The sequence below is a fragment of the Misgurnus anguillicaudatus genome, chromosome 10 (genome assembly GCF_027580225.2).
Source record: "Misgurnus anguillicaudatus chromosome 10, ASM2758022v2, whole genome shotgun sequence".
Taxonomy (NCBI): domain Eukaryota; kingdom Metazoa; phylum Chordata; class Actinopteri; order Cypriniformes; family Cobitidae; genus Misgurnus; species Misgurnus anguillicaudatus.
The window spans coordinates 21,596,251-21,622,949 of NC_073346.2; the positions used below are offsets into that span (position 1 = coordinate 21,596,251).

The following is a 26,699-nucleotide window of genomic DNA, read 5'->3' on the forward strand; positions in this document are numbered from 1 at the left end:
TCTGTTTCCTCCTCTATCTCTCCCCTTTTCTCACTGCCATCACATTTGTTGTGTGTTTTTGTTTCTGCTTTCTCTTGGGCTCCATGAGAAAAAAGAAACAGAAAGAGAATGAAACAGAGAGAGAGAAAGAAGGAAATGGCGATAGGGAAAGTGCAGAGTTGGATTTTAGGCTCAGTGCGCTATCAGGGCTGTTAAAATGTAAAGATATATTGCAGGCACAAGATAGATGCTCTTTTCCCAAAACCTAGTGAGCTGCTTACAGAGGCAGCATTTTAAAAACCTTATAAAATCGATATTAGAGTTTTGTAGCTTTTGGCCTCAGTGTGTGTGTCTATATGCTAGTGTGTTTATATAAAGTGATAATTTTACCTTATAAATATTATTTTATTTTAAAATAATATTTTTGAAATAGATTACTTAGGGGCAGATCACAACAAACACGTTCATGGCAGTTGCAGGTGCCTTTTTTAAATATTTTTTTTTATGGGCAGTGAGCGTTATGCGCGCTGTTTATGCTCGCCGAATGCCTTGCGTTTTTATCGCCTGCTGCAGCACATGTTTTTGAAGGAGCACTGAGAGCGGAAAAGTGCCTGACGTCATTCGCTTCTTTCCATTGTTCAATCGAATCCGGGGAGAGGCGGGCCTTTCGTTGTAGTGACGGAAGTTTACAGTTGTTTTGAACAACCAGACTATGTGTCTCCTGTGTGTTTGTGCACCTCTCACCCTTAAACAAAGTCAGACCAAACGTCCTCTTTTTAGAGTTTCTGCTAATATGACAGTTAACACCAAAAGAGTGCTCATGCTTCAATATTTAACTGACCTTTCATTTCTCCAGGTGTGATCTCTCAGCAGGAGAACGGGAAGACTGTGAGTGTGTCCAACACTATCCGTATCCCTGTGGAGAGGAAAGATAATGGAGCGGCGCTGAGTTGCGAGGCGTCTCACCCGGCTCTCAGAGGACAGAAGCGACTTCGTCACTACAGCCTGGATGTTCACTGTGAGCCAACAATGCAGTCATGTTTCCATGACTACTGCCATATTAGACTGATTAGCGGTTGTTATTAGCATAAGCCCCATCTGTTTAAACATGTTCACTTGGCAAGTCTCTAACAAGGTTTGTTTGTTTGTGTTACATCTCGCCTGCTCTGATAAAGGATGATGAAGACGACAGTATATCCCATTACACATCAAGTGTTAAACACTTGAAAAAACGATTCACGATTTAACATTATCTCTTAATTCGTAAATGAGAGAAATTTGGCTTGCCGTCCCTGATGAAGGGTTTAAGCATGACAATCGACTTGAGCTAAATTTCCCCTCTTGGAATACTAAATCAATTAATGTAACATAATATTTGATAATACTTAATAGAAGTGAAATTAATAGAGGTTGGCGTAAGGGTTGTGGTGAGATGCCAGGGGCACATCAGAACTCATACTGTGTGATTATTTTGATAATTTTCATTATCTATCAGTATCTGTAAATCAGTCATTTTAAGTAATCGAATATCCTAAGAAAGGTGAGAAATCAGCCCTGGGGCCTCATTTATAAAAGTGTGACGTAGGAACTGTCCTACATTTCATCTAAGACCATTTCTGAAATGATCGTAAGTGTGATTCAGAGAAAAGGAGCTTACGCAAAAAAAAAACGTGCGTACGCCTCTTTTCCAGATGTGCGGTTTATAAATCACAAATGATCTTAAAATTGTTCCCAGCTGAATGCTTTTAGAACTCCGCCTTGTAAACGCCCCTAATGTAAATCATTAGCATATAAATATAAAATTTTCAAAGACCAAATTCTCTGACTGCTACAATGGCGAGTGGTAAGAAAACATATTTGTTGTCGTTTGCTTAAGTTTTTAATATTTCTAAATTCTAACATGGAAACTTTATTGACATCACTCAAGTTAAGGCGATTATTAGTGGATCTTACAATTCACGGGTTTCATTTAAATATAGTTTTACACGTAGGCTAAACATAATATTTGTGTCTTTAAAGTTTTGTTTCAGTTTGCCATGCGTCCTGCGCGGCGGTGTTAAAATAAGATATTTTCGACTTTAAGATTCAAAGATCGTATCTTAAATTATACAACAGTTCTTTCTGGTTCTCGAATCTGATTGGCTAAGAGCTATACGATATTGTGCTGATAACGGCACTGTAACCGCTTCACCTTTCGTATTATTCCGCCACCTAGTGAATGGAGGTCCTAAAGCAGGCTCATCTTTGAATGGAAAAACACACGCTCTCCGTGTGTCTCATTAGTTTACTAGCTCATAAATCACTCTGTGAATCCCCAATCAGAAGTATTATTCCGTCAAAGATCAGCGCTCTTGGATGTTACGTTAAAGTTAATGGGAGAAATGTCTTGTCACATCGTGTGAACGATTAACACTTGGAAAGCGGAATATAAACACTCGTTTTTTTCTGGAGCTATATCTTTTATCAGAACGTGAAAACACCGTGGAACTGCAGGTAAGCAACACAGCTTTTAAATGTGGACATTGATCATTTACTTTATCGTGACGTGACTATTAAAACATGTTATGAGATATCGCCACTGGTATATTTATAAGCAGCATGCAAAAACATCTCTCTGACACTTATAAAAAAACATTTTGTATAGTACTGACAAGAACAAAGTTTAATAATAATAATCGAGTGCTCGTATCGCGTTAAGAATAAATGAGAAAGCAATAGTAACGTTACACAAGTATAGTTTTATTAACTTTTACCTCGCGCCAAAACAATAACAACACAAAAGACAATAACTGTTAAATATGAATAAAAAAACAAGTACTAGTTTGACCATGACACCAAATACTGCTGATTTGATCTCATTTTGATGATCATAAACAAACAAGGCCAACATGAGAGCCAGGGAATCCCTTTCAGAGATGTAGCCCAGAGAGGGCGGTGGTCAGCGGGGCGAGTAAACACTGATGTCCGCTCATGCTTTGGTTCTCATTCGTACCGAATCTCACTAAGCAAACGTTCAAACAGGCGCTATCTTTACTAATCGACTGGAGATTTAAATATAATACAGATACATTCTCGACCGAACTAATCTTAAAACTACACTTTGTGACCAAGAAACGGTAATATAAAGTAACGGCTTTTCCATCCATTGAGTTAATATGAGATTCAAAGCAGCCGAAAGTGTTACCTGTCATTCTGGCCGCCCTCAAATCCGTGGCGGAAGAAGTAGTTCTCAAACAAAGAGGCTTTTAAAATAACTCCGTTGTTGTTTTCTAGTTTTCGTTTTTCAAACGTGTGCCGTCGAACTGTTGTATAAAAGCAATATCGCTCTCGGAGTCGTGTGATATAGCTCTATATCATCACGGCTGTGATTAGGGCAGAGGCACGAGGCCGCAGGCGATATTGCGATATTGCTTAACTGTCGGAATATATTCCATATGGATTCATTTGGATTTACAGATGTTTAACATAAAAATCAATGCATGGGAATAATCCCTTGGATACATCGAGGCTTCACAATTTAGTTCCTTTCACGTCGTTTTAATCATTAAATTCGATCGGTTTTACTTTCATTAAATAAAGCACATGTTCTGTTACATTTACATGTGCGTTTAACACCGCGAAACAATTTTGCTATATTTTTTAATATTTTTTGAAAAGATGACGAACTAGAAAATCGTTTTCTGAACATATAGCTTGGGCGCCATCTTTTTGCATTAGAATAGGCTTACATTTTAAAATATCAAAATAGACCAACATATTTTGTTTTAAAATATATCCTAAAACCTGGTTAAATTATTTTGGAGTAGCCTAGTAGGCCTTCTCCACAGTTTGTTCATTTTCTGTGTGCATCATTGTTGCATGTTTTTACGGTTCTATCCTGAATAAACAAACAGCGCAGTTTACATGCTTCGTCCTTGTTGCATTAGCTCATTAAGATAATTCTAAACAGATTTCTGTAATTCAAAAAACTCTGAATTGTAGTTGAGAACGTCACGGCGCACTATTAAAACATTGTCGGTTATGTGTCGGTCGGGCCGGGCTCGGACACAACGTGCAGGGGCTTCGGTTATGGTTTTTTGCCCGATCTAAGCTCTAATACAGATGATGTTGACGTTGTAAAAGTTTCGAATATTTATTTATTTTTTATCAAACATATTCAACACTTTTTTTACATTAGCCAGGGGATGAAAGAGAAAAAGAATTAAATAAAAACATGGAAATGCTGACATACATTAATTTACATTTAGCAGCTTTCTTTGTTTATCAGATTATTAATAGATTTTAGGTAGCCTATTGCTTAACTTCTAATAGAAAAATACGGAATAATTGTTTATAATCACCATTTTTACATTTAATTATAATAAACGTTGCAAACAAAAGTAACACATTAATCAAATAATATTTCTTATGTAATAAGATATCATAAGAGAGAAAAAACTAATTAAATATTTTCCAAACAAAGTCTTAAGCAAAATATATGAATTCTAACAAAAGAGCACAAATCTAACCAATTATTATTTTTTTTTTGAATAAGGACAACTCCAAAACAAATGAGAAAACATTTCTGTATGTTGACCACAAAAGGTACAAAACAAAAAGTTTTGAATATGCTTACCTGCAATACTGCAATATTGCCACAAGGAAACGTGTATACGTCAAGTCGGATCCTGACGTGGAGGTAAGTACTTTTCCACGTCAAAGACAAGTTTTATAAATCTGAGCGTTTGAGTGGATTTGAGCGTACGCTTTGGGCCGATTTCCCTCCTTCTGACAATCCTAGCTATGTCCCGAGTATCGCGAAGGTTTCACAGATTATCTTATCAGATTGTCCCTTCATGTGAGGTGTGTTAAGATTGTCCGAACCTGCTCGGAAGAACGTCGGAGCCGCGCCGATCGCGAATCGTAACATGTTGAATATTTACGATCAGAAATCCTGATGTGTGTGGGGAATCCCGAGGATAAACGCGAGCACGCTATTGAGATTATCAAGTGAAACAAAACCATCATCCAATATTAGTTTAATTTATTTATTTTATTTAATAATTAAAGATAATGAATTTCAAACAGAACCAATCATATTATTATAAGTACCTATGCATTCATAAATTGATATAATATAGAACTGTTTTATACTTCATAGTTTTCATTTACTTAATACTAAAAGATAATTAAATTTAAATGGAAGTTACTGAACCAAATCATATTTTTATTAATATAAGTACATACATTTATATAATACGTATAGACGTATTTTTTTAACACAGTGCCTCGTCACCAATCTGACTCCTTCACGCGACTGACTGTCACTGCCAGCCAGCACTTTCAACTGTCCTCCGAGTCGCGGCTGCTGCAACTTTCGCTCTCTTATAAAACAAAATTGTCCTATTGTCTTTCTTGCATATAGATGAATTAGATAAAGTAATAGAAACAATACCATTTCAGCATATTTCGCGGAGGTTTTAACTGAGTGGGATTCAGATTAAGATTAAGGGGCTGGAGACATCAGCACTTTTAAATGCCAGCTGTTTTTCAGCCGAGCGCTTTAGTAACTGTGATACTTCAGCTGTGAGCCGGTTGGTTGCTGTGGTAATGTCCCGTCCCCCCCCCCCCACTGTAATTGGACGACCCTGTGAGAACTGACATTGACGAGCGGAGCTTTTCTCTCAAAGTTTAATATTTTTGAACCCCGAGCGCTATGGACAGTTTTTTTGGTCTTTTTTAATTAATTAATTAAATTATAAAATAATTAATTAAACTATAAAACAATTAATTAAATTATAAAATAAAAAATAAAATAGCAAAATATGTCCCAAATTTGAAAATGAAATGCTAAAATAAAAATTAAAACATTATATTAAATTATTTCATTTTCATTTTTAACTTGATGAAGCATCATTCCGGCCAAATTGAAAAATTTAATTAAATTTATGATTTGACATTTCATTTTCAATATAATCTTGAGTCAAGACTGACAATATTAAAATAAAAAGGCAAGCTTGAAAAGGAATCTTTAAATAAATTATTTAAAAGGCTTTTTATTCATGCCCAAGCAATAATAGGGACAAAATTAAAATGTAAAGTTCAGTTTTAATTTCATGTTCTGTTTTTCTTTTTATTTTCGTTTTAATTTTCGTGTTCATTTTTATTTTCAACTTGTATGCAAATTCAATGTTATTCAGTGGGTGGGGCTTACTTGCTTAAAAAAGGGGGATTGGCTGAAGCAGTTGTTCAGTGCCGCCAACTCAGCGACTCTGTTGCTTGCCAAGTTAGCGACCTTGTTGCTACATCTAGCGACTTTTAGACTCATTTAGCCAAACTTAGCGACTGTTTGGATGAATATTTGCTTCACATCTGTACAGATAGTCTACTGTGTCGATTACTGGCCCACGAGTGCCGGGTGGCGCTGTCACGGTGAAATGTGCGTCTACCCTCTGTGCATGGAGCAACATTTAGACTGTACGAGCTGACGCGTGGATTGTTTACATTTCAAAGGAGGAACAATCATTAAAAGAAGCTGGTCCGCTGTTATGTATGGGCATATTTTTACACATGTGATCCGGTGAGGCGTCAGTCATTCTCATATGCATACACATACAGTATCACGCAGTGTGATAATCGTGCAATACATGCGCCGAAATCTGGGAAGGACTGTATCATATGCTCTCAAAATTGAAATTTGCCGTATAGCACTATAATCACACTGCGTGTTATTTGTATGCATTTCATGAGAATGGACATACACAGCGACCAGTAACTTACTTTTGCAGCGGGCACACCGGAGCAGACTTCAGCCTTTGTGACGGGGTTCAGCTTCGGCCCAGTTTTAAACCCTGCATATTTGTAGGTGGTCCTCATTTGTAACGCTGATTTGTGGGCTGTGACCGTACGGATTTTGTTTTACCGCGGTGAAGAAGCAACAGAATCACGCGGTAGGGTGTTACAGCACAACGTTTCGGTTACGGATGTAACCCTCGTTCCCTGAAGGAGGGAACGGAGACGTCACGTCGTGACCGACGAATTGGGAAATCGCTTAGAGAGACCAATCTGCTTCGAATACTACTAAAACGCCAATGAACTTGGCATTGAAATATTTGCATAATGCTGGCGCCGCCCCGCCAGGTGCGTATATAAGGCGCACGTGCAAACAGGGAAATCAGCCTCTGTTCGCTGAGAAAGCCGGAAGGTGACCGGCCTAAACAGCAGGTGGCAGCACCTGTGGCGACGGGACGTGACGTCTCCGTTCCCTCCTTCAGGGAACGAGGGTTACATCCGTAACCGAGACGTTCCCTTTCAGTCAGTCACTACGACGTCACGTCGTGACCGACGAATTGGGAAACCCTACTAAAACGCCACTAGGGGCTGACCTCTTCCAGTGTCTGCATAAAGCCCTCCGGTTCCACTTAAGGATAGGAGAATTAGGTTTTAAGGCAGAAGGCCGGGCACTAGATGTTCCTTTAACCCACAGTAGTGCCAGCGACTGGGAAGCGCCCTATCTGAGCGGTATAGGGACGCTGCGGAAGCCACCGCCCCGTTAAGGGCTATTGGTGGGCGAAAGTCAACCGTAGTTGAGGTAAATGACAGCCGTGGCTGTGTAAGCAAAGCAGTGCTCTGCTAAGGGAAACGTGGGCTGGTAGGATTAACCCCACGGAATAATACTCACAAAGGAACCCGTTGGGACACAATGTGGGGCCCTGGCCAAACACGTAGGTTCGTAAGAATACAGCTAGTGAAAGGCTGACAGCCAATGCTCCGCAACAAAGGCTGTCAAGGCAGTGGAGAGAGCAAATCAAACCATTACGCATTTTTGCTCTGTTAGCCTTCCATACTGAAACTCAATTTGGAGCCTCAGTCGGAGGCTGCAAGCCGACTTGCGAGTCTGCTCTCCGTGTCCTCCCTGGTGAGGACAGAACACGAGAGGATACAGGCTCGATACGAACATTGTAGAATCTAATGAACGTATTAGGTGTCGCCCAACCAGCAGCTCTACAGATGTCTGTTAGCGAGGAACCACGAGCTAATGCCCAAGATGAGGCAACACTCCGAGTGGAGTGCGCTCTCAAATTAAGGGGCAAGGAATGCCCTGCAAATTATAAACCAGGGCGATAGTATCAACTATCCAATGAGACATCCTCTGCTTAGTGACAGCTTTCCCTTCTGCTGGCCACCATAACAAACAAAGAGCTGGTCTGAGGTCCTGAAGCTTTGCGTGCGGACCACGTAGAATCGCAGTGCGCGTACGGGGCACAACAAAGCCTCGGTTGGGTTTGCCTGCTCCAAAGGCAACGCTTGCAAGCTCACCACCTTATCTCTGAAGGGAGTGGTGGGAACTTTGGGCACGTAGCCTGGTCTGGGTCTTCAGTGAGACAGCAGGACCAAACTAAAAGCACGAATCGTCAACAGAGAATGCATGTAAATCTCCTACTCTCTTCATGGAGGCCAATGCTAGCAGGGTCAGAGCTTTCATTGATAAAAACTTCAGACTCGCAAACTGCAAAGGCTAAATCGGAGACCTGAAGGCTTCAGCACCATGGACAGGTCTCAGGAAAAAAGAGGGAGGGCGCGAGGGGTTTAGCCTGCGAGCGCCTCTTTAAAATGTAATAATTAAATCATGCTGGCCAACTGATCTGCCGTAGATAAGTGAGTGATGAGCAGAAATAGCGGCGATATCAATTTTAATGGCGGAGGGACAGCCTACCATCTAACCCATGTTAAAGATATAAAGCATAATGTTAAAGGGCATTCTCTGGGTCCTCGCGTTGCGAAGAGCACCGGGTGACGAAAAGGTTTCATTAAGCGCGTAAGCCCGTCCTGTGGACGGTGCTCGAACCGCGTCGATGGTGTTAGATACCGCTTGCGATAAATCACCTAAACCTTGCGCGCGCTCAACGACCGTACATGGATATCCACAGGTCGGGGCGCGAGTGCCAAATGTGCCCCTTCCTAAGAAAGAAAGTCCTTCCTCAGGGGAATCCGCCAGGGAGGGCTGTCGCGAGGAGCATTAACTATGAAAACCAATTCTTGGTCGTCCAGTACGGACGATTAATAAAAGGCTCTCCTCGTCCTGCCTGACTTTGCACAGTGTCTGCGCAATAAAGCTCACTGGAAGGAATGCGTATTTACGCACCCCCCGCGGTCAGCTGTGTGCCAACGCATCCACGCCGAGGCTGCCCTCGGTTAGTGAATAAAATAGGCGACAGTGGGTATCGTCCGGCGACGCAAACAGATCTATCTACGCACAACCGAACTTCTTCCAAGTTAGCTGGACCGTCTGGGGGTGGAGTCGCCATTCGCCGGGGGCGCAGCTCGGAAGTGCATACCGCTGTATTGAGCGATCCCGGGATGTAAATGGCACGAAGGGACCTCAGATGCTTCTGACTCCAAAAGAGGAGATGACGAGCGAGATGCGACAGGTGACGAGAGCGCAAAAACCGCCTTAACGGTAAATAACGCAACAGTCGCAAAGTTATCGGTGTCGACAAATACATCCTTCCCTCGCATCTCCATAGCGGAGCGTACAAGTCCCAGATATACAGCGCACCGCTCGCGGCAGTTGGGGTGCTATGCACACCCCAGACTGCAGGCCCGTCATACGTGGCTGAACATCCCGTGCTTAGGGCATCGCATGCTACAGAATGCCAGGAGACCCCTCAGAGGCATATCTTGTTCTATCAGAAATGCTGGGTCTACTATGGGGAAATTTAAATGACACGCAGGTGTAGTGTTTACACAATGTATGCCGGTGCGCCACGCTCTCCTCGAGACTCGATCGTAAAGCCAACGCTGAAGCGGTCTCATATGACGCAGCTCGAACAGTGTCACGGCTGCAGCATGCTGTCATATGTCCAGGAGCTTCTGAAATTGTATCAGAGGGACCGCGTACTTCCCTCGAATTAAACCGAGGCAAGTCAGAACTGACTAGTTGCGCGCTCTTGTAAAACACGCCAATTAGTTGATCGAGTCTAATTCCATACTGAGAAAAAGGATCCTCTGCACGGGGCAAAGTTGCTCTTTCCCAGTCGACCTGATGACTTAAACGAGCGAGATGCCGAAGCATTAACTCTCTGTGTTCGCGCACGTCTGCCAAGAACGGGCTATTATAAGTCAACGTAAATAAAGCAGAATGCGAACAACGCTCTCTCTCTGATATTTTAATGCCGTGACTAACACTTTCATGGAGACACGGAGAGAGAGAGACAGCTCGAATGGTGTACTTAATATTAATATGCCCACCCCACGACGCAGAGCGAAAAAACGGTCTAAGGCGAGGGGAGATGGACACAAAAGTACACGTCTTACAGGTCTAAAGCTGCAACCGATCTGAATATTGAAATACGAGCCTCGGCGTTATCATCCAAAAAAGACCACCTCCGTAGAGCCGGGCGTAAATCAAATCGATCGTAACCCACCGCGTATTTCGGGTACTATGAGATAAAGGCTGGAAAAACCCTATCATCATATCATCATCTCGGTAAGAGGGACCGGCTCGATAATCCTTCGCCAGCAGGACATCGACTTATGCACGCAGTACATGTGCATCGGATACTTTCACTATAGTGAAACGAAAGCCCGAGAATTTCGGGGTTGTGCCGGTAATTGTATTTCGTAACCGAGGCGGATCGTGCGTAAAACCCAACGAAACGGGCTGGGAACTGAAGCCAAGCACCCAGGCACCGTACGAGGAGAATTAACGACACTACCGGTGTACCCGCGGCGGGGCAGCGAGGCGGGACAGGCGGGACTGCCGGTGCGTCTGCCGTGACAGCATAAGCATCTACAGTATGTGTGTGTGTGACACTGACCTGAGCCCGCTGAGGGAAACGGTCGTCCGGTCTCCTCAGCTGAGGACGCAGACTCCGACGGGTTTGCTGGTGGTCCGGTCTCCTGAGTGGAGGGCTCGGACTCCTCAGAACATCCGCTGGCGATAGAGGAGAGGTAGGGTGAGCTGGTGTGTGCCCGCTCACGGCTCTCTCGATCCTCTGGAGACCTGAAGAGGGAAGAGGAATGCACTCTGTGTGTGGTTAGTGGGCACCGGCTAAACAGCCGGTGGAACATATGCAAACCAAGAATTTTCCACCCGACCCTCTATCGGGGGAAGGAGCGAATCACCGTCTCCTGAAGAGTGATCCTCTGCCAATCCAGGTCGCCCGCTTACTGGCCACTTAAACTCCCGATCTCACGGGAAGCGGCTAAGCGGGCGGGGCGAGCTGCTGACGACCGGTTCCCCCCGCGCTGCCGAGATGGGGTCCGAAGAGGGGAACGGAGGTGGTCGCCGCAGGACGCCGACGGCGAGAGGCAGACTGAGGAACCGGCGTGGTGGTTTTTACCAAGGGCAGCTCTCCTTCGCCGGGGCATGACCACAGAGATCGCCTCAGTCTGCGCAGCGGAGCTGTACGACTCCACGGCATCGCCGAAGAGGCCGGTCTGTGAGACAGGAGCATTCAAGAAGTTGTTCTCGCCTGCGTCCGTCAGCCAGACACAGCCAAAGGTGGCGATCTTGAACCACTGTCGTGAACATCGCACGACTGAAGGTCGCGGCCTCCCTCGTAAATCCTTGGTGAACCCGTAGCAACGTTATTGCGTGCAGGGCTAAAGCCTCTCCGCATGCCGGACGGACAGCGCCCGTAACCGGACGACTATCTACAAACACGGGAGGGAAGGGTTGGGTGGTCCCTCCAGGAACGCAGCTGCATCGCAACCCCCCGCTCCACTGGAGGGTCCCTGCCCTTAGCGGCTCCATTGGTGAGGGAGGTGAGGGGTGAAAGCTGAAGCTGAACGGCCGGATGGCCGCAAACCACGTCAGCTCTTCGTGCCGTCGGAAAGAAAGGCACAGGAGCAGAGGACCGAGAGGCCCGAGCAGCTCCGAATACCAATCACGTGGGCGGTACGGTTCGGGCGGAGAGGGGTTAACCCCTCCAACTCTACCGTTACCGCCGCTCGAGCGGGCACGGCCGCCATCTCCGGAACGACTCCACTTCGGAGGAAAATTGGACACCCCTCTGATGCTGCAGAAGTGAACGGGACCAGAAGGAGGTCCAATGGATTCGGCAGACATCGTAGAACACGACTCTGCCGTCTCCACCGGAACCTCAACCGGCTGAGGATGAAAGGCCGGTAGGTGGAGGACGCATCCTCCGTCCTCCTCAGCGTAGTGATGCGAAGAGCGTCATGCGAGCGCTTGACAGCCGCACCATGGCGGTGTCAGCACTGCAAAGACGCGGACAGCATTCCCGTAGAAATGTCAGTCGTCTCCGCAATCCAAGAGGGTTATGCTCTCACAGAGAGAACAAAAACTCTCCACGAGCGCAGCCTCAGAGTGCTTGATGCCCAAGCATGAAGACAGCGCTCGTGACCGTAACTGGAACCCTTATACCTCTCACATCCAAGATCGCACGGACGAAAAGCAATCCTGAAAAGGACGCTGATCTCCGAATATACAAGAGAGTGGCTGTCTTTAAAAAGACACAGAGCTCTCACGTATCACTCTTTTAGGGAAATCACTCTTTAGGTGCTCAGCTGATGATGCGCACAGGGAAAGGCAACGCACACACTAAACTCAAAACAAAAAATATGCAGAGCAGTGGAATACTGCGAGCGTCCGCTGTGTTAGTACTGCTTGTCAATCAACTTCAGCAACCGTTCCCAGAAGAGCAGATAGTAGCTTCTCAGTCAGATAAAGCCGGCTTTCGAAGCGAAAAAAGCTGATTTCCCTATTTGCACGTGCGCCTTATATACGCACCTGGCGGGGCGGCGCCAGCATTATGCAAATATTTCAATGCCAAGTTCATTGGCGTTTTAGTAGTATTCGAAGCAGATTGGTCTCTCTAAGCGAGCTCCCAATTCGTCGGTCACGACGTGACGTCGTAGTGACCGACTGAAAGGGAACAACCCCCCCAGTAAGCAGTAATCTTATACATTATTAAAACAACAAATTATATTAGCAATAACAACATGAAATATGTATTTCTATATGCCGTGACATCACCGCACCGCATTTATGTGCGTAGCTCGTCTTTTACGCTTCAGCTATGGTCAGAACTGCAGCCTATGTTGTGTCCAGTGCAGTGTACAGAGTAGACCCCGAAAGACTCACATAGGGGTGATACTTGTGGGGTGGTACAGACAGCAATGTTCATTTAAAAGTAAGTGACTGTTTGTGTATGTCTGCAATTCATTGAACTGCAGCCTCATCGGATCAGATGTGCCAAAACATGCACATACACAACAGCGGACCAGCCTCTTTTGGTGTTTGTTCCTCCTTTGAAATGTGAACAATGTACTCGAATCTCATCCACGCGTCAGCTCGTACAGTCTTAATGTTGCTCCATGCACAGAGGGCACATTTCACCGTGACAGCGCCACCCGGCACTCGCTGGCCAGCACAATCGACACAGCAGCCCACCTGCACAGACGTGAAGCCAATACTCATCCAAACAGTCGCTAAGTTTGGCTAAATGAGTCTAAAAGTCGCTAGATGTAGCAATAAGGTCGCTAAGTTGGCAAGCAACACAGTCACCAAGTTGGCAACACTGAACACTGCTTTAGCCAATCCCCTTTTTTTAAGCAAGTAAGCCCCACCCACTGACTAACATTGAATTTGCATACAAGTTGAAAAAAAAAATGAACACGAAAATTAAAACGAAAATGAAAAAGAAAAACAGAACATTAAATTAAAACTGAACTTTACATTTTTATTTTGTCCCTATTATTGCTTGGTCATGAATAAAAAGCCTTTTAAAAAATGTATTTAAAGATTCCTTTTCAAGCTTGCCTTTTTATTTTAATATTGTCAGTCTTGACTCAAGATTATATTGAAAATGAAATGTCAAATCATCAATTTAATTAATTTGGCCGGAATGATGCTTCACCAAGTTAAAAATGAAAATGAAATAATTTAATATGTTTTATTAATTAATTTTTCTTTTAGCATTTCATTTTCAAATTTGGGACATATTTTGCGATTTTATTTTTTATTTTATAATTTAATTAATTATTTTATAATTTAATTAATTATTTTATAATTTAATTAATTATTTTATAATTTAATTAATTATTTTATAATTTAATTAATTATTTTATAATTTAATTAATTAATTTAAAAAAGACCAAAAAAACCTTCCATAGAGCGCCGGGTTTCAGCGTGGAAAAAACCCGCTAGCTGTTTGATTATTTGAGAAAAACGCAGAGTTTCCATTGGAATCAATTGAAAACATGCGCCGGCCGCAGGCGTAAAAGCTTTGGTGTGTCCAGCCCCAGCTTGAGTATAATTTTCGGGACAATTAGAGCAGGATTCGGGATTCGGGACAGCAGCTTAGATTTCGGGACTGTCCCAAATTTTTCAGGACTTCTGGTCACCCTACATAGAGGTGTGATGTAGTTTGAAAGAGTGTAAGATATTAGATCCCTGGAGGGCATTTTTTTCACATGGTAGTGACAGCCATCAAACACTCTTGTTAACAAGGGGGCTCATAGAGAGCAGGTGGGTGGGAATGTCATCTTTCATCCCTCCCTCCCTCTCTCTCTCTTTTGCTCTTTCTCTTCAGCAGATGTGTGTAGGTGAGCCTCTTAGCTTTGAAACTCCTCTGCACTTCAGAAAATGGCACTTTCTTTACATATTCCTTTCTTTTTTTCCCTTTAATTTCTATCTTTCTGTTTCCTAGACAGAACACACATATTTTATGAATCTGAGAGTTCCCAACAATAACAAGGTTTCAGCTGGTTTAGGCCGGTATGGTCAGTGGCGGTCCTGGCTAGATTTACGCCCTGGGCGAACCATCCCTTGGCCGCCCCCAGAAAAAAAAGAATTACCCCCAAACCCCGCCACCAACATGTATTATTTTGTTATATGTAATCTTAAATACAAAAAGGTAGCAAGAACACAAAAAAACATGTAATACAGTATAAACACCCACTCATGCACACACGCACGCGCACACACACACACACACACACACACACACACACAGTTGCTGCTGTAGTATCTGAATCCTCATTTTGGCCAGCGGGTGCTCTAGCTCTAAAATATTTCAGAAGTGCCCCTGAATTTACAATTAAGATACAATTATGTAAGTTAGATACACTTATTTCACACATGCATCCCAATGAAAATGACCATAACACACATTTTATTAGTATTTGTTAACATCCTATATAAACTAAGCATACACTACAAATTATTTTAAAAGCTATATCACTGTAGCTTACAAAATGCCATGTCAATGTATATTAGAAGTTATTTAAGTTGACACATATAGCGTAAAGCAATAAAAAATGACACAGTCAGGAGGTCTGTGTGAATTTGCACTTTTTGTGTTGCACACACAAACTAGACTGTGTTGCCTATAGAGTGAATTTAGTTGCATGGCATGATGCCTCAATTTTCATAGTAGCTAGTTCAGCAAAACTAAAACCAAATACAGTCGTATTCTGTGGCTAATAGCAACATATTAGCAAGAGTGCGAGGCTAATATAAATAGCCTATTTCCTACTGTCACTGACGTTGTCACTCATAGAAATCGGCATACCTTTATCTTTTGCCCGTTTCTCCTCATCTTCTTTTCCTGAACTGGGCAACTGAGATGACTACTTTGGTCTGTTAATTTGATCCATGATGAAGAAGATGAAAACTTTGCATTACATCTTGCCAACAACAACGTCCGTTTTACCCGTCAATCAACCGGAGTCACGTGACGTGAGTCGCGTAGATGACTCTACAGAATTTTTTTTCACATAACCCAATTAATTACATGTTTGTATGTATATGGGTCTATGTTAATTTTAGGAATGAAAAATACAATTTACTTGAAAGCAGACGCAGCAGTTTGTGTTGTGTGTGGCCTCTGGCCTGGGATCAGTTATTTGGAAGCAGACGCAGCAGTTTGTGCTGTGTGACCTCTGGCATGGGATCAGTCAATCCCTCGCTCGCCCCCCTTAAGGCGAGCGAGGGACTTGCAGTCGCAAGTTGATTCCCCGCCCCCCTCACCCGTGCCTCTTCTGACACGCACACAACTGTGTTTCTCAGCACTAACTTGACATGGAAATGAGCGGTTTTGATATTTTTTTTTTTTTTTAGGGCGCTCGTGCGCCCTCACATAGATTGCGCCCTGGGCGTTCGCCCACATTGCCCATAGCAAAAACCGGCCCTGGGTATGGTCTTCCAACTTGGCCAAGTTTGTATTTACTGTAACTCGTTTAGCTAGTCGACCAGCTGGTCCCCTACGCTGATCAGTTTAATGTGCCTGAAAACCTTAACCTTGCTCTTAAAATCAGTATACATACATACCAGGCTAAGACCAGGAGAAGATGAAGCATTAATTCTCGGTATTAGCTTATTCAAGCATCACATGCCGGAGGTCATATGTTCAGTGATAGCGGTAGTGAAATGGCTGACTGAAGAAGAGGGAGAGCTGGTGAGATGATGAGTCAGCCATCACCGTGACAGCTCAATGGAATTGAGGATGGAGGAGGGGAGATCTCAATATCTCACTGTTTCGCACTGACAAACATTTTTCCCACCGATTTATTGTCTTGTCTAAAGTGACCACGAAGTGCGAAATGAAGAGCAAACAGCCACTTTAAGAAAGATGGTCGGGGTTTTGAATGATGTTTAGAAAGTTGAAGAGGGTGAGAGAGAGTAGAGAGACACAGCAGAAGTGATGAAACATGCACACACACATATATTGATCTATATACCTTGACAGTGAACTGCACAGTTCCCATTTCAACAGTATAGTATTTTTATATCACCATAATCTGTTCATTCGATATATTGCTGCCAGCGTTAATATAAATAGTTATGAAATTAGTTAAATGTGTTAAATATGTAGCGCATATAAAGTTATCACAACAGTTAGACACATTATCTAATTATAATGTCATGTTTTAAATATGTGACCCTGCCTGTGAAAACTCAGCTAAAGGATTTTTTTTTTAATTTACTGCTTTCTTCAAAAAAGCAGTCCTACGTGTTACGGCTGGCTCATAAACCGCAACATAAAAGAGGAGAACAACAAGTGATTCAAACAATAAACCAATTTATTGTCAACACAAAAAAAAACATTAAACAACATACGTCTAGGGGAAAAAAGAACACGCGCGTGTGGTAACTAAATATGCATAAAGTCTGACACAAACAATCATAGGGAAAAAAAATATAAAGGGGGAAAAATGTATATATATTATAAAAAAATAGAGAGAGCGAGTCTCAGGCGCCACAGATCTTTTATACCCACACCACATAAGAGGGTTGATTACAAATAGAAGGCACCTGTTACCCAACTAACATCTGCACTGTTTAGCAGAGCCAGCAGGGGGAAACAGGGAGGCGTAACACCTCCCCCACAAAAGTATTCCTCCAAGGAATGCAGAAGAGAAAAAAAAACACTTCCAATTATTTCCCCACTCCACTTGGTTCCGGCTTCCTGGGCCCTAGGAAACAGGATAGAAAGAGAAGAGAAGGAAATAGGGAACACAACAAAACATACAATCTTACACTCGAGATAAGGCATCTGCAATGACATTTTCGCTGCCTCGAATATGTTTAATGTCAAGGGAAAATGGTTGTAAAATGAGACACCATCTCATTATCCTCTGGTTGTGATTTTTCATTCGATGTAAAAACACCAAAGGATTATGGTCTGTATAGACCACAATGGGACTAGCCGAAGACCCCAAATAAACTTCAAAATGTTGAATAGCTAGGACAAGGGCAAGTGCCTCCTTTTCAACAACGGAGTAAACTCTCTGATGAACATTAAATTTTTTTGAAAAGTAACAGATTGGATGCTCTACTCCATCTTGACTCCTCTGTAAGAGATCAGCTCCAGTTCCCGTATCACTTGCATCTACAGCCAAACAAAAAGGCTGAGAAAAATCTGGTGCAACAAGCACGGGGGCACAAGCCAACAGAGCTTTAGCTCCATCAAATGCCTGCTGAGCAACAGTGGTCCACTCAAAAGGTACTTTAGTGCTTATAAGGTCGGTCAAGGGTGACACAATGGATGCAAAATTTGGGCAGAACCCACGATAATACCCAGACATTCCCAGAAACCTACGCAATTCTCTGCGATTTGTAGGTACTGGAAAAGCACAGATAGCCTCAATTTTCGCATCAATTGGACGAACCTGTCCATTTCCCACGATCTTACCTAAATAAGTGACAGTAGCTTTTCCAAATTCACATTTTGCCAGATTTAAAGTTAAAGAGGCCTCTGTCAAACGAACAAAAAACTCCCTTATCTGGACTAAGTGGTCTGCCCAGGATGAGCTAAACAAGACCACATCATCCAAATAAGCCTCACAACCAGCTAATCCAGACAACACCTTGTTAACAAGGCGCTGGAAAGTGGCTGGAGCATTTCGAACGCCAAATGGCATAACACGGTATTGGAGGAAGTCATCAGGTGTTACAAATGCAGAAAGTTCCCTTGCCCTAGAAGTCAATGGGACCTGCCAATACCCCTTTAAAAGATCAAATTTGCTCACAAACTTGGCAGAACCCACTCGGTCCACACAATCATCTATGCAGGGTAAAGGATAACAATCAGGCTTAGTGATGGAATTCAACTTACGAGAGTCGTTACAAAACCTGTAAGATCCATCAGGCTTATTTACGAGAAGACAGGGGGAACTCCAAGCACTAAAACTGGGCTCAGCCAAGTTGTTCTTCAATAAGTAAACAACCTCCTTTTTTAACAATTCACGCTTCATAGGATTTACCCTATATGCATGCTGCTTGATTGGTAAAGCACTTCCCACATCAATGTCGTGTTCAATAATGGTAGTGCAACTAGGCACATCAGAAAACAGGTTAGGAAAAGACTCCACTAACTGAAGAATGTCACTTTTCTCAGACTCAGAGAGATGGGGTAAATGATGGATCAAGTTTTCGTACATCTCCGAGTTATCCAATCGTCCCTCAATAATACCTCGGGAAGGAAGATTGACATAGTCATCTCCAATACAATCCAGAGATAAGCCGTTTAAAGAGGAGGTTTCCTTTTCACTCAAATGTGAGGAATCAAACACAGTGGTTACTAAACCAACAGAAGATGCAAGAGGAAAATAAGGCTTTAAAAGATTTATGTGGCAAACCTGTACTCCCTTACGTCGTTCTGGTGTTTTTAACAGATAATTCTGTCCAGAGAGGCATTTTAAAACAGGATAAGGACCTGCAAAACGGGCTTGAAAAGGGTTATTTACAAGAGGCAACAAAGCTAATACTTGGTCTCCAACCTTAAACTTTCGAGACACGGCTTGCTTATTAAATAACCTTTCCATCTTTCTTTGCGACTTTCCCAGCTTCCTTTGGGCAATTGCACGAGCTTCATACAGCCGATATCGAAACCCACTTACGTAATCAAGAACATTTTTAGAGGGTTCAATGGGGATCCAGTTATCAGCAAGAACTGCAGTAGGACCACGAACTTCATGTCCGAAGACCAAGTCATTGGGACTAAATCCAGTACTCTCCTGAATAACTTCTCTAACACCCATAAGCAGCCAAGGCAACCCCTCCTCCCAATCAGAGCCAAGATCCACACAATATGACCGCAGCAATGACTTCAGGGTCTGATGAAATCTTTCTAGGGCTCCTTGACTCTGAGGGTGGTATGCACTGGAAATGTTATGGCTGATTTTTAACTGTCGCAAAGCTTTAGCAAATTGGTGACTCATAAAATTAGAGCCCTGGTCAGACTGGATAGTTCTAGGAATGCCAAACGTTGACATAAAATCAGTTAAAGCTCTGAGAATAGACTTTGTAGTGATGGACCTAACAGGATACACAGCTGGATATCGAGTAGACAAACACATAACTGTAAGTAAGTACTGATGACCTGTCTTTGATCTAGGTAAGGGACCTACACAATCAACAAGCAAATACTCAAATGGCTTTGATATTGCTGGAATAGGTTGGAGAGGAGCCACAGGGATTTTCTGGTTTGGCTTACCAGTGAGTTGGCACACATGACAAGTTCGAATAAACTTGGACACATCTCTTTTTAATTTGGGCCAAAAGAATTTTCGCTGCAGTCGATCATACGTTTTCCGCACACCCATATGTCCAGCCACTCCATCATGAGCTAACCTGATCACAGATTGTCTAAATTTAAGAGGAACTACCACTTGAATATAAGATTTGGTAATTGGTTCAGTTTCACTGACCCACCGTCTAAGCAACAACCCCTCTTTTAAAAAGTAGCAGGAAGGTAACGAAATCTCAATATCTCCTTCAGGACACACAATTGAAAACAAAGATTCAAGAGTTGCATCAGCTAACTGTTCTTGAATCAAGTTCTCTCGATAAACGTTTAAAAGAGAAGACACAAATTTTTCTGATATCCCCTCCTCCTGAGAAACACGTTTCTCAGAAAAGTAATCAGATGAATCCTGAATGATGTTATCAGTTAAGGTCATGCTAAGTGATACATCTTCACCTGTCTCACTACCAACTTTCTTAGAGGGTAAATCACTTTCCTCAGCATAATTCTCAGAACAAACAGGTAAAGTTCCCTCTAAGGTTACCTCACAGTCGGGATTTAAAGAAACTTCACCTTCACACAGTTGGTTGGTTTTTAGTTGTTTTCCTCTAGCTCGGGAAACAGCACAGGTAGGAAACACATGGGGAAACTTTTTCCCACACTCATCAGGAATATCTGTAAACACAGGCTTGGAGACTACAACAGTAGATGGTACAGATTTTAATGTTCCCCAAACATTTCCCTGAGCAAGATCATTCCCCAGTATAAAAGTAACCCCTGGCACAGGGAGAGAAGATCGTACTCCAACAATCACCTCACCAGTTACAAGATCAGAAGAAAGATGTACCTTATGTAAGGGAACTTTTAAGAAAGTCATTTCTATCCCCCTAATCAACACATCCTTCCCTGTTGCTGTCTGACATGAGAGTGGAAGAATTCCCTCTAACAAAAAGGACTGAGCCGCTCCAGTGTCTCTCAAAATTTGCACAGAAACTTTTTCCTCTTGTCCTGGCAGAGACACAAAACCAGTAGTGATAAATGGAGCATACTCTGTATAATGATCCCCAACGTTAGCCTGAGTTGATATCACCTTAGTACACGCAGAATTCTGTTCGTATGCACAAATCTTCAGTGGTTCAAGCCCAACTAATCCAACTGGCTTAGCTGACTTCTTTAAAGCGTTACATTCAGAGATTTTATGTCCTACTTTATGACAATAAAAGCAGACCACCCTACCTTTTTTATCAGATGGAACATTCAAATTCACAGGGGGTACACTTGCCACCGTACCTGATGTAACTATTGGAGGTGTCCACCGATTTCTAAATAACTTTTTATTCTGATCACTTGATGCTCTATCAGGAAAAGAAACTCTGTGAGTCAGAACAAATTCATCAGCTAACACAGCTGCATTTGCTAAGGTCAAGGCCTTTTGTTCATTCAAATAGGTAGATACCGAGCCTGGTACACAGTTTTTAAACTCCTCTACAAGAATTAACTCCCTCAACTGGTTCAAGGTTTCTACCTTCTGAGAATGACACCATCTTGTAAACATCATTTCCTTTTCCCGAGCGAATTCAACATAAGTTTGTTTTTCAAGTTTTTTGTAACCCCGAAATCGTTGTCGATAAGCCTCAGGCACTAATTCATATGCTCTCAAAATGGCGATTTTTACCTGTTTAAAATCTACACTTTCTTCTTCAGAAAGAGAAGCAAACACCTCCTGAGCCTTCCCTGTCAAAACACACTGCAAAAGTAAAGTCCAGACTTTTTCTGGCCATTTTAGAGAAACAGCAACTCTTTCGAAATGGGCAAAATACTTGTCTACATCACGTTCACAAAATGGAGGAACCATCTTAATGTTTCGACCAACATCAAAAGAAGTCTGCCCTACCGGAACGGACTTAGAAGCTTCAGCTTTTTTAACTTCCAGTTCAAGCTCTAGCATTTTCATCTCATACTGCCTCTGTTCACGTTCACTCTCACGTGCATACTCTAATTTTTTCAACTCAAACTGAGCACGCTCACGCTCCTGTTCAAGCTCCAATTTTTTAAACTGAACACGTTTTTCCCATTCTCTCTCTTGCAATACTTGAGTATCTTCAAACGATAGTTTCCCAGTTTCAAACTGTGTTAGTAGTTGTAAGGGACCGGTATATGTCAAAATTTGATTGATTTATGACCCCCTTTGACAGGGGGCGGGACAATCAATCAAAAGCTGTACAATCTGTCCAGGTTTGAGAATCGTATATCAAGGGCTTTAGACAGCGAGTATCCTGCGCGTGTTTTACGATGTGTCAATCAGCTCGTTGTTATTCCTGTGTGTGTGTGTGTGTTTTATGTCAAGCCTATGCTGTCATGTTTATTGCTGTCAAAAAATAAAGTTTATAGTTTTAGACTGCGTAGTTTCACAAGCGGTCCAGTGCTGTCAGCGATCTCTCTCTCTCTCTCGCCCCCACTGCGCGTCTCGCCCCAGCGCGTCTCACAGCGTGTGTGTGTGTTGTATAAATGGGTGTTATAAGATAGGCTTGTTTAAAACAGGTTATAGGTTTTCAGTGAATGAAAAGACTTTGGTTCTGTCTTAACCGTTAAACAATGGCTGGCGCATTTAATACCCCTCCGGCTTCTGGTATGGAGATGGATGAAGATGTGACTTTTGCTAGAGACTTTTAAAACCGTGATGGTAAAATGCAATACGGTCCACTCTGAAGAAAAGTAAAGTTTTATTTTAGATTTAGGGAAGTCTTGAACCAAGTCTCTGATTAAAACTTTTGAGTGTAACATCACAAATATTTAATATATTCCGTATACGTGTATAGTTTAACCATTCCCTTATGCCATAACCTTAGGCGCCGTCAATACTTCTTTCTTTAGACTAAAGGAAATTTATTTTAACCTAAATAAAAGTTTATTCGTATCACGAAGTCCGTGAATGTCCATGTGTGAATATGTGTATATTATAACGAATCTTATATTGTCTGCTCTGACAAAAATAAAGTATTATTTTAGACTTTAAGTGAAGTGGCAGCGCGTATTTTATAGCCTACTGTTTAATATAAACGTTTGTTTTGTCAAAAGTTTCTTTAAAGTCACGCAAAAATCAAATATTTTACATGTATCTGGTTAAACTTAAATCTGCTATTATCTATTTAACTATTTTTCTGATCAGTCAGCTTACAGAAGCTGCTCTTATGATCGTGTGTGTGTGTGTGTGTGTGTGTGTGTGTGTGTGTGTGTGTGTGTGTGTGTGTGTGAGCAAGGAAATACACAGCAGGAGAGGGTTGTAAACTAGTGAGTTAGACACTTTTAAAACGTGTTGGTAAAATGTAATATAAACCGCTCTGACAAAAACTAAAGGTTTATTATAGATTTAGCAATTTCTTAAACAAAGTCTCTTATTAAAACATATGCGCGCACCGACAGTGACGGAGAACTTACACTGATGCGCTCTTATATCTGCCGTTAACAACCTTTTAAACGTTTTAAGACATTTAAGTCCCTCTTATGGTTTCAATTCATTAATGTCACCTAACATCCAAGTGTGTACATGTGTATTTACGATAAATGTAACACGGTACGCATTGTCAAAATAAAAGGTTTCTTGAACATGGTATTCCAGTGCGTGTTTTTTGTCTTGCGAGTGCTCGTCATATTTATTGATGTGAAAAAAGTTTGATGTCTAAGGCGTTCAGTTTCTGGACGGTTGGTTTTTACCAGCGGTCTCTCATTCTCACCACCCGTTATCAACCACCCAGTAGCCCCCAATGTGTCTGAACAGCGGTGGTGTTCAGCGGCCCGTATTGTTCCTAAAACTCCGTGTTGGTAAAATAAGTGTAATACAGCCCATTGACAAAAAGTAAAAGGTTTATTTTAGATTTAAGGTGGTCCACCAGCGCCTTTATGGCAAGCACTTCAGGTTCTAAAAGTTTGTAACACCAAGAATTTGTTTAAAGAAATATACAGTACATGTATAAGCAATGCACCCGAGTCCATAATCTCCGGACGGGTCGCCAATACTATTTTCTTTAGACTAAAGGGTATTTATTTTAACCTAAATAAAAGTTTATTTGCATCACGAACGGCGTGAAACTGTTCATGCACCGCAATCTATTGTTCACGCGCATTAAAGGTCGATCACCGGTGATGACCAGAGAACGAACCGGGTGTGTGTTCATGTAAACTTAGTGGATGTGGTTCTGTCCGCTCTGGCAAAGTGGAGGTTTGTTTTGGATTTGGCCATTTCTTTGGCCAGGTCTCTGATTGAAACAAGTTGCGTTTGCTTGGGGCAGTGGGCACATGCACGCACATATCTGTGGTTTTAAAAATAAAGTTTTTAAAGTTTAAGACATTTAAACATTTGAAAAAAAATCAAACATTTTAGATGTGTCTGAGTAAACTTATATCTAATGTCACATGAGCCGTACCGTGTCACGTTCGTGTCTGTGTGCGTGTTCGTGTCTGTTTATGGATGGGCGTGTTTATGCGATCGTAGCGTAGGGTCGGGGTGTGAGAGGCTGTGAGTGTGTGTGTGTGTGTGTGTGTGTGGTTATCACGTGGTAGGGGTCCCAAATGATCAATGGCAGGAATTTTATGTGACGGACAGGCCCCTAGGTCAGCCTGTGGGGTTAGATACAACTTAGGTTAACATCTATCAACGCATAATAAGCAAACATGAAATTATATTATACCTATGCATTGTTACTCATGTACACACTTGCATATTTTTCTTAAACAAACTTTTGCTTTTCAAACTTAGTCAGTCTTCAGACTTTTGTCTCTTCACACATTTGTTCAAAGTTTTTCTTCGCTAGTGTCAACCCGTGTCTGAGATTTTGTAAACTCATGTACATACATGTGTATTTTTCTTAAACTTTTGCTTTTCAAACTTAGACAGTCTTCATACTTTTGTCTCTTCATACATATGTTCAAAGTTTTTCTTCGCTAGTGTCAAATCCTGTTTGAGATTTTTTTTTGTAAACTCATGTACACACTTGTGTATTTTTCTTAAACTTTTGCTTTTCAAACTTAGTCAGTCTTCAGACTTATGCATACATTTGTTCAAAGTTTTTCTTCGCTAGTGTCAAATCCTGTTTGAGATTTTTTTTTTTGTAAACTCATGTACACACTTGCGTATTTTTCTTAAACTATTGCTTTGCAAACTTAGTCAGTCTTCATACTTTTGTCTCTTCACACATCTGTTCAAAGTTTTTTCTTCGCTAGGGCCAAATCCTGTTTGAGATTTTTTGTAAACTCATGTACACACTTGCGTATTTTTCTTAAACTATTGCTTTGCAAAGTTAGGCAGTCTTCATACTTTTGTCTCTTCACACATCTGTTCAAAGTCTTTTTCTTCGCTAGGGCCAAATCCTGTTTGAGATTTTTTGTAAACTCACGTACATACGTGTGTATTTTTCTTAAACTTTTGCTTTTCAAACTTAGTCAGTCTTCAGACTTTTGTCTCTTCACACATCTGTACAAAGTTTTTTCTTCGCTAGTGTCAACCCGTGTCTGAGATTTTTTTGTAAACTCATGTACACACTTGCGTATTTTTCTTAAACTATTGCTTTTCAAACTTAGGCAGTCTTCAGACTTTTGTCACTTCATACATTTGTTCAAAGTTTTTCTTCGCTAGTGTCAAATCCTGTTTGAGATTTTTTTTTTGTAAACTCATGTACATACGTGTGTATTTTTCTTAAACTTTTGCTTTTCAAACTTAGTCAGTCTTCAGACTTTTGTCACTTCATACATTTGTTCAAAGTTTTTTCTTCGCTAGTGTCAAATTGTGTTTGAGATTTTTTTTTTTTTTGTAAACTCATGTACATACGTGTGTATTTTTCTTAAACTTTTGCTTTTCAAACTTAGACAGTCTTCAGACTTTTGTCTCTTCACACATCTGTTCAAAGTTTTTTTCTTCGCTAGTGTCAAATCCTGTTTGAGATTTTTTTTTGTAAACTCATGTACACACTTGTGTATTTTTCTTAAACTTTTGCTTTTCAAACTTAGTCAGTCTTCAGACTTATGCATACATTTGTTCAAAGTTTTTCTTCGCTAGTGTCAAATCCTGTCTGAGATTTTTTTTTGTAGGCTCATGTACACACTTGCGTGTTTTTCTTGAACTGTTGCTTTTCGGGCTTGGACAGTCTTCGGACTTTTGTCGCTTCATGCATTTGTTCAAAGTTTTTTCTTCGCTAGTGTCAAATCCTGTTTGAGATTTTTTGTAAACTCATGTACACACTTGCGTATTTTTCTTAAACTATTGCTTTGCAAAGTTAGGCAGTCTTCATACTTTTGTCTCTTCACACATCTGTTCAAAGTCTTTTTCTTCGCTAGGGCCAAATCCTGTTTGAGATTTTTTGTAAACTCATGTACACACTTGTGTATTTTTCTTAAACTTTTGCTTTTCAAGCTTAGTCAGTCTTCAGACTTATGCATACATTTGTTCAAAGTTTTTCTTCGCTAGTGTCAAATCCTGTTTGAGATTTTTTTTTGTAAACTCATGTACACACTTGCGTATTTTTCTTAAACTTTTGCTTTTCAAACTTAGTCAGTCTTCAGACTTTTGTCACTTCATACATTTGTTCAAAGTTTTTTCTTCGCTAGTGTCAAATCCTGTTTGAGATTTTTTGTAAACTCATGTACACACTTGCGTATTTTTCTTAAACTATTGCTTTGCAAAGTTAGGCAGTCTTCATACTTTTGTCTCTTCACACATCTGTTCAAAGTCTTTTTCTTCGCTAGGGCCAA

At 41.7% G+C, this 26,699-nt stretch overlaps 1 protein-coding gene across 1 annotated transcript in view; it reads left to right on the plus strand.

Moving 5' to 3' along the window:
* The window catches only part of LOC129447981 (cell adhesion molecule 4-like), a 90,869-nt gene that overhangs the window by 49,403 nt on the left and 14,767 nt on the right, over positions 1-26,699 (plus strand). Inside the window, exon 4 of the mRNA XM_055209979.2 lies at positions 836-997. Coding sequence (XP_055065954.2) covers positions 836-997 — 162 coding nt within the window. The remainder of the gene's footprint in view (positions 1-835; positions 998-26,699) is intronic.